A 9,163-nucleotide genomic window follows, 5' to 3' on the forward strand; every position below is an offset into this window, starting at 1 on the left:
TTAGGTAGTATTCATACTTTGTGATAAAGTCCTTTGATCCCCAAAACCTTTTGGTTTTGATGACATCCCATTTATCTGTTTTTTCTTTCACTGCATGTGCTTTGGGCATAAAGTCTAAGAAATCATTGTGTAATATCAGATACCAAAGAAACCATTGCCTAACACCAGACCCTAAAGATGCCTCTCTACATTTTATTCTAGGAATTTAAATAATTCAAATCAAGTGGATTTGGCTGTCTTGTCAAGAATCAATTGGCCATAGATGTGAGGGACTACGTCTGAACTTTCATTTCAATTCCATTCATCTATATATTTATTCTTGTGCCAGTACCATGCCTCTATGAACATTGTAGCTTTGTAATATACTCTAAAGTCAGAAGTGTGAGTCCTTTAACTTCATTCTTCTATTTCAAGATATTTTTGGCTATTTGGTGCCCCTTACTCTTCCATATAAATTTGATAATTGGCTTTTCATTTATGCAAAGCAGGCTTTGGAATTTTGAAAGGGATTGCATTGAATCTGTAGATCACTTTGGATTGAATTGATTTCTTATTGCTATCCATGAAGACAAAATACCCTATCATTTATTTACACCTTCTTTGATTCTATTCAGCAAAGTTTTATAGTTTTCTGTGTATAAATACTTTAAATCCTTCATTAAATTTTTTTTCACATTCCCCAACTTAATTAAAGGAAAAAGTAGTGGTGGTAAATCTCTAGAACAGTCAATTTTCTGGTATTCCTCCCTTGAAAATGAGACATTTAATTTCCAAACAAATGCTTGAAATATTCATGGTTCCCAACTAGACTAAATATAGGTGAGAAGGCTGAAATTCTAATTTTTCCATCTTCCAACTTTCCCCAGTCTGTGGTCTGTCTTTGGATCAGCAATAATTGCCTGGACAGTGACTATGGCTTCATTAATTTTTGTCTGTAGCTCTCTGAGCTCTTCTATATATAACAATTGCAGAATTTGAGCAGCTTCATTAAGAACTGCATTTCCTGTGTCAAAACCAAGATTATGCCTATCTAAAGCATCAGGCAAGCCTTCTTGTGTTTGATTTTCTTTAGCAATTGCATCCTATGTGAGGCGCTCCTGAACAAAAATGTGAATTGCCTTAAGCATCACCAGGCAATGTCTTATTCATCAAGACATTGAATCTGAAGAAAGTTAGCCAAAGCCCTTACACCAGCTTTAAAATCAGGATTATTTACATCCAAATTGATCAATGGCTCTACATTTTTAGTTGCATTGTCAGCATTTTTTGAATTATCAGGTACCAAGTCTTTGTATTTTTCAGCATTATCTCCATATTCAAGTCTAACAGCTAACCCAGGAAGCCAGTCAATTGCTTCTTGTAAATCTTGAATCTTGAAAGGACAGTTAACATCTCTGAGATACTTTTCAAAGAACCTGGGCCAGTCACTGCTGTGGATGTTTCTTAGTCTTCAATTTTGTAGTGACTAATTTTCTGATCTTCAAATTAAATAGAGTTTTAAAATTCTGTTTCATCTTTGCAGTTGAAGCCAATGGGGTTGTGGTACTTAAGGGCCATCAGTTTGTGTCAGAGCGTGGTCCCAGCTTCTTGCCTTGGCCAGGAGAGGAGAAGTGAGGAGGAGCTGATCACTAAGTCCCCTTGGTTAAATTTATTCTTAGATATCTGATACTTTTAGCCACAAAATTTAAGTTTTTCTTGATTTCCTCCTCAGATTGCTCATTACTAGTGTATAGAAACACCACTGATTTTTGTATGCTGATCTTGTACTGTAAGAATTTGAGAATTCGAGAGTTTTGCCACGCAAAGGAGGACTCCAAGAGACGTTCTCTCATGCAACACGCAAGGGGTTTATTTTCCACACATGTGTGGGGCTCGCTGAACACGCAGGAACAGAGAGCCCCGGACCTAAGTTTGCAAAAGCTTTTTAAAGGGTAAGATGAGGGGGGTGGGGATTGAGCATGGGTCACAGGTGCTGTTTTGCAAAAAAGCAGATAAGAACAGTTTTACAATAAGCATTTCTTAACAGTTTTACAACAAGTAACCTTGGCGCCAGGATTGTTTATCTTCAGCCTGATGGGGCCCATAATTCTTTTCTTTATAATTCTTAACTCACACCAAATGCATAGCCGTGAATATAAAATGACACAAATGCTTTTGATGGACATTTCAGAAGCTAAAATATATGTAAATAGCTAAATTAAGCAGGAAAAATTAGCTACTGCTAAGCTTTATAAAATTCCCTTTTACAGTACCTCATAATTTTGCTAAATTTATTTATAAATTCTAGTATTTTTGTTGTAGATTTTTCATGACTTTCGATATATATAGGATTATGTATGATTTGGATGCTTTTTATTTGTTTTTCTTGCCTAACTGCTCTGGCTATACCTTTCAGTTTAATGTTGAATGACAGTGGTAACAGTGGACATCCTTCTAGATCTCAGAGGGAATCTTTTAGTCTTTCATCATTGAGTATGATGTTAGCAGTGGGTTTTTCGTATATGCCTGCTTTAGTTTGCTAAAGCTGCCAGAATGCAATATACCAGAAATGGAATGATTTTATAAAGGAAATTTATTAAATTATAAGTTTACAATCCTCAGGCCTTAAAAATGCCCAAACTAAGGCATCCAGAAAAAGTTACCTTGACTCCAAAGAGAGGCTGAATAGTATCTGGGATTTCTCTGTCAGCTGGGAAGGCACATGACTGGTGCCTGAGTCCTTGTTTTGTTGCTTCCAGCTTCTGATTATGGTGTTTTCCTCTCTAAGTCTCTGTGGGTCCACATTTGGGTCCACATTTAGCTGATCTGGCGCAAAACTCTGGGTTTCATCTCTTAGCTTAGAATCTCCCAGAGCCATAAATTTCTTCTTTTTGGGTTCTGGCTATTTCTGTGAGTCCTTTCTTAGCACACAGTCTACTTCTGTTGGCACTCCAAGCATCTCCAAATGTCTGTGTCCATGTTGATTCCGAGCTTTCTCCAAAATCTTCATCTAGTCAAACAGTCACACTAGCAATTGAATGGATTACACCTCCATGGAAACAATCCAGTCAAAAAGTTTCTACCCTAAACAAGAGGTCTGCCTACCACAAGACTGGATTAGGAGAAATAACATGGCTTTTCTGGGGTACATAACTGTTTCAAACTAGCACAATAACTTTTATCATGTTGAGGAAGTTTCCTTCTATTCCTATTTATATAAGTGTTTTTTATCAATAAAGTATGGTGGATTTTGTCAAGTGCCTTTTCTGCATCAACTTATATGATCACATGGGCTTTATGCATTTGTTTTTTTAATGTAGTTTAGTACATTAATTAATTTTCTTATATTGAACATCCTTGTACACCTGGGATAAACCCTTCTTGATCATGGCCTTTAATTCTTTCAATGTGCTGTTGAATTTGATTTGCAAGCATTTTTTTTTGAAATTTTTGCACCTATATTCATGAGAGAAATTGGTCTATAATTTCCTTTCTTTGTAGTACTTTTATCTGGCTTTGGTATTAGGGTGATGTTGACCTAATAGTATGAGTTAAGTAGTATTTCCTCTTCTTCAGTTTTATGGAAATCTTTCAGCAGCATTGACATTAATTCTTCTTGGAATGATTGGTAGAATTCACCTGTGAAGTTACCCAGTCCAGGTTTTTCTTTGTTAGGGAGATTTTGATGATTGATTCCATTTCTTTGCTTGTAATCGGTGTTTTGAGGTCTTCCAGTTCTTCCTGAGTCAGTGCAGGTTGTTCATGTGTTTCTAGGAAACTGTCTATTTTATCTAAGTTGTCTAATTTGTTGGCATACAGGAGTTCATAGAATCCTCTTATGATCCTTTTTATTTTTTGTGGCATCAACAGTAATGTCTCCCCTTTCATTTCTGATTTTGAGTCCTCCCTCTTTTTTTCTTTGTCAGTATTTTAGCTTGCTAATGCTGCCAGAATATAATATATTATAAATGGGTTGGCTTTTATAAAGGGAATTTATTAACTTACAAGTCCACTGTTCTAAGGGCATAAAAATGTCCAAACTAAGGCATACGTAGAAAGATAAATATCTTGACTTAAGGCTGAAGGCATCCAGAATACCTTTGTCATCTGGGAAGGAATATGGCTGGTGTCTGCTGGTCGTTTGGCTTCTGGTTTCAAATAGCTTCCCCTGGGATGTTTTCTTTCTGTATCTCCAAATGTCTCTGTGTTGACTCTGTGCTTTTCTCCTCTTAAAGAACTCCCATAAGTGGGATTATGACCCACTTTGAATGGGTGGGGATACATCTCCATGAAAACAACTTTAAAAAGATCCCACCCTTTAAACAGTGAATAAAAAGGTATTTGCAAAGTCCCCTTGGGGGAATGGTGTGAAAGGAGGAAAGTTCAACTTCCCCATTTGGAGAATTCCTGACATTCTCACAACAGGGAGTACAACCAAAGCAATAGGATGAGCCTTCAATCTTGGGGTTTATTCATATGAAACTTATTCCCACAAAGGATAGGCTAAGCCTACTTAAAATTAGGCCTAAGAGTCATTCCCAGAGAAACTCTTTTGTTGCTCAGATGTGGCCTTTCATTTATGCCCAGCCGATATTACAAGCAAACTCACTGCCCTCCCCCTCTCTACATGGGACATGACTCCCAGGGGGTGTAAACCTTCCTGGCAACAGGGGACCGAAATCCTAGAATGAGCTGGAACTCAGCATCAAGGGATTGAGAAAACCTTTTCAACCAAAATGGGGAAGAGAGAAATGAGACAAAATAAGGTGTCAATGGCATTACGGTCACACCTCGGCTCTCTGCCATTTCCGGGGCACATGCTCATCCCCTCCATGTGGTGGCAGCCAGGATTTCCCCAGTCCCCTAAGGAGTGTGCTACAGCTTTTTCAAGGCCTGAAGCTGCACAACTCTTCCACTGCAATGAGAGAGGAGTCTCATCCTTGCCCTTCAGAGTAAACTCACCCTCACCATGTATATGGTTGAGTCCACTCTCCTGGCCAAGGTTTCTTGGCTTCAGACCCAAGCTTCCATGGTTCTCACTCTGCAAACTCCAATTTTTTCCCTTTTGTGTCCTCCTTTGTCAAGATTGGCAGCGGTTCCATTTATACCAACAGTCTTTTCAAGCACTCCAGGACTTCTCGATCATTCTCTTCATGGTTCCTCCAAAATCTTCCCCTTAGCCATCAAAAAACTATTCCAACATATCTGGCATTTGCAAACCACAGCAGCACCCCAATCTCTGGTACCAAAATCTGTTCTAGTTTGCTAGCTGCCAGAATGCAACACACCAGAAACAGATTGGCTCTAAATAAAAGGGGATTTATTTTGGAGAAGCGGCTGCAAAGCCGAGCGGAGGAGGCAGGAATCCGAGAGCGAGCAGTAGTTGGGTGGGCACCATGGCCGGGATCACCACCATCGAGGCGGTGAAGCGCAAGATCCAGGTTCTACAGCAGCAGGCCGATGATGCTGAGGAGAGAGCCGAGCGCCTCCAGCGGGAAGTGGAGGGAGAAAGGCGGGCCCGGGAACAGGCTGAGGCTGAAGTGGCCTCCTTGAACCGACGGATCCAGCTGGTTGAAGAGGAGCTGGACCGTGCTCAGGAGCGCCTGGCCACTGCCCTGCAAAAGCTGGAGGAAGCAGAGAAAGCTGCTGATGAGAGCGAGAGAGGTATGAAGGTTATTGAAAACCGGGCTTTAAAAGATGAAGAAAAGATGGAACTCCAGGAAATCCAACTCAGAGAAGCTAAGCACATCGCAGAGGAGGCAGATCGGAAGTATGAGGAGGTGGCTCGTAAGTTGGTGATTATTGAAGGGGATTTGGAGCGCACTGAGGAACGAGCTGAGCTGGCAGAGTCCCGTTGCCGAGAGATGGATGAGCAGATCAGACTGATGGACCAGAACCTGAAGTGTCTGAGTGCTGCTGAAGAAAAGTACTCTCAAAAAGAAGACAAATATGAAGAGATAAAGATTCTTACTGATAAACTCAAGGAGGCAGAGACCCGTGCTGAGTTTGCTGAGAGATCGGTAGCCAAGCTGGAAAAGACAATTGATGATTTGGAAGATAAACTGAAATGCACCAAAGAGGAGCACCTCTGTACACAAAGAATGCTGGACCAGACTCTGCTTGACCTGAATGAGATGTAGAGCACCCCAGTACCACCCTGCCGCTGCTCCTCCCTTTGATCCCGACTCTGCCTGAGGCCAGCCTGCCCGAAGCTGACCTTTAAACTGAGGGCTGATCTTTAACTGGAAGGCTGCTTTCTCCTCTCGCCGTAACCCCCACACCCATCCACCCACCTACCCCTGGCCCCGTGTCTTTTTCACCAAACTGTCTCTGCCTCTCCCAGAGATTGCAGCTGGGCTAGGGGCTGAGCACCTTTGGGAACAACATTTAAGGGAATGTGAGCACAATGCAAGTGTCTTTAAAAGCATGTTGTGATGTATACATATTGTAATTACCCCCCTTTTTGTTGTGGTAGCAACCATTTGTAAGACATTCCAAATAATTCCATAGCTCTGAAGTAGTAATCTAATCCCTTTCTCATTTTTGGAAGGTAACTTTTCAGCTTCATACACATTGCTCTCTCCAAAGAAGAGGGAAAGAGGTATGGGCCTGCCTCACTGAGAACTAAACATAGCCCAGGGAAAGACTCATTGAGGGAAACCTCATTGCTCTACACAAAGCACCAGCCAAACCAGAAAGGTGATTCTAGGAGTTAGCCTGAAAAAAAAAAGTACTGTTGAGGTTTTTAGCTTTAAGGTATCTTAGGGCAAATTTATTATTTTTATTTTTATTTTTATTTTTCTTATCAGAAGTGACCAAATTATTATGGTAAGACCTCAGAGACCAAATCTTTGTCTGGTCCTTTCTCTACCCCCTTCCCAACTGCTACAGTATGAATCATGTGCCCCTTATGTTGGGGTGACCAGTGATGTACTCTCCTGCCTCCTTTTTTATAAAGGAAAGTAAAGAAAATTATGTTTTTGCCATTGATTTAGCCATACGAAACATCTCATCACCCTTTTCTGGGTCCGAAACTGCTGTGTCTAGAAGTGCCATCTCATGCTTTGTATCAGCCAGTGCTGGAGAAATCTTGAATAGCTTATATACAAAACTCTTTACAATTTTTATATTATTTTGAAACTTTGCTTCTTTAGAGTTGGGGAGCACTGACCACTCCATCTCTACAGTCTGGGCTGGCAATATGCTGATCTTTTACAATTCTTTTCCCCACCCAATTCCCCTTTTTGGTGAGGTTTCTGTGAGGTCTGCTAGGTGTGCATCCTGCAGCTTATTGGCTTAAAATGTACCCTCCTTTGGTGTGGTCTCTTGGGGGCAGATTGGGAGAAAGAGAAACCAATAATGCAACTGTTTTGATACTGAAAATTGAAAAAATTTCTTTTTGAAATAAAGAACCAGTCCCTCTAAAAAAAAAAAAAAAAAAAAAAAAAGGGGATTTATTTTGTTAGTTCTTCAGAGGAAAGGCAGCTAACTTTCATCTGAGGTTCTTTCTTACGTGGAAGGCTCAGGGTAATCTCTGCTGGCCTTCTCTCCAGACCTCTGGGTTCCAACAACTTTCCCCAGGGTGATTTCTTTCTGCATCTCCAAAGGCCTGTGCTGAGCTGTGAGTGCTGAAATGAGGCATGCTGAGCTGCTTGGGCTGTACTACATTGCGCTCTCTCATTTAAGCATCAGCCAATTAAGTCAACGTCATTCATTGCAGCAGGCATGGCTCCTAGCTGACTGCAGATGTAATTAGCAGATAAAATGAGGTTCATGTACCATTGGCTCATGTCCACAGCAGCAAAACTAGGTGCCTTCACCTGGCCAAGTTGAAAACTGAATCTAACTACCACATATACCAAGAATGGAATTATCATATAGTAAGGATGTTCATATTTGTATGTTGTTATGTTTTAAAAAAAATTTTAAATAAAAAAAAGATCCCACCCAGCAATAAGTCTGCCCCCAAAAGACTGGATTAGGAAAAATAACATGGCTTTTCTGAGATACATAAACATTTCAAAACAGCACAGTCAGTCTAAATGATTTGTCACTTTTGTTGATCTTTACAAAGAGTAACTTTTGGTTTTGTTAATGCTCTCTAATTTTTTAATTCTCTATTTCCTTTTATTTCTGCTCTTATGTATTTTATTTAGCTCTTCTTTTTTAATGTAAACATTTAGGGCTAAAAATTTCCCTCTGCCACTGCTTTTGCTGCAGTCCACAGATGTTAATCTGCTGTGTTCTCATTTTTATTAGTTTTAAGATATTTACTATGCATATGACTATGCGTAGATTTCTCAGCAGAAACCATGGAGGTGAGAACACAGTGGGATGATATATTTAAATCACTAAAAGAGAAAAACTGCCAACCAAGAATTCTATATCCAGCAAAACTGTCCTTAAAAAAAATGGGGGGGGGGGAATTAAAACATTTTAAGACAAAAAATCACTGAGAGAATTTGTGACCAAGAGACCAGCTCTGCAAGAAATACTAAAGGGAGCACTAGAGACAGGTATGAAAAGACAGAAGAGAGAGGTGTGGAGAAGAGTGTAGAAATGAAGACTATGAGTAAAGGTAAAGAGAAAGAAAATTAGATATGACATATAAAATCCAAAAGGCAAAATGGTAGAAGAAAGTACTACCTGTACAGTAATAACACTAAATGTCAATGGACTAAACTCCCCAATCAAAAGACATAGACTGGCAGAATGGGTTAAAAAACAGGACCCATCTATATGCTGTCTACAGGAAACACATCTTAGACCCAAGGATAAACATAGGTTGAAAGTTAAAGGTCCCAAAGATACTTCATGCAAATAACAATCAGAAAAAAGCAGGAGTAGCTATACTAATATCCAACAAATTAGACTTCAAATGTAAAACAGTTAAAAGAGACAAAGAAGGATACTATATGTTCTAGTTTTCTAGCTGCTGGAATGCAACACACCAGAAACAGATTGGCTTTCAATCAAAGGGGATTTATTTTGTTAGTTCTTCAGAGGAAAGGCAGCTAACTTTCCACTGAGGTCCTTTCTTACATGGGAAGACATGGGATGGTCTCTGCTGGCTTTCTCTCCAGGCCCCTGGGTTTCAACAACTTTCCCCAGAGTGACTTCTTTCTGCATCTCCAAAGGCCTGGGCTGAGCTGTGAGTGCTGAGATGAGGAATGCTGAGCTGCTT

The 9,163-nt window shown here is 40.0% G+C and overlaps 1 protein-coding gene and 1 pseudogene across 2 annotated transcripts; one reads left to right on the forward strand and one right to left on the reverse strand.

Moving 5' to 3' along the window:
• Positions 1-750: 750 nt before the first annotated feature.
• LOC143681340 (RNA transcription, translation and transport factor protein pseudogene) lies at positions 751-1,566 on the reverse strand (annotated as a pseudogene).
• A 3,747-nt stretch (positions 1,567-5,313) lies between these two features.
• LOC143671673 (tropomyosin alpha-3 chain-like) lies at positions 5,314-7,433 on the forward strand. 2 transcript variants are annotated; one of them, XM_077147267.1, is made up of 2 exons: positions 5,314-5,507; positions 5,642-7,433. In XM_077147267.1, exons 1-2 carry the CDS (start codon positions 5,440-5,442, stop codon positions 6,117-6,119), a joined length of 546 nt encoding a protein of 181 aa, XP_077003382.1. In that variant the 5' UTR covers positions 5,314-5,439; the 3' UTR covers positions 6,120-7,433. The 2 variants fall into 2 exon arrangements, with proteins under 2 accessions (XP_077003382.1, XP_077003122.1); XM_077147007.1 differs by having other exon boundaries at positions 5,314-7,433.
• The last annotated feature ends 1,730 nt before the right edge of the window (positions 7,434-9,163 follow it).

Source organism: Tamandua tetradactyla, chromosome 1 (assembly GCF_023851605.1).
Source record: "Tamandua tetradactyla isolate mTamTet1 chromosome 1, mTamTet1.pri, whole genome shotgun sequence".
Taxonomy (NCBI): Eukaryota; Metazoa; Chordata; class Mammalia; order Pilosa; family Myrmecophagidae; genus Tamandua; species Tamandua tetradactyla.

Coding starts and splice junctions, on each gene's coding strand:
- LOC143671673 (XM_077147007.1), top strand. CDS start 5,376: ATGGCCGGGATCACCACCATCGAGGCGGTGAAGCGCAAGATCCAGGTT.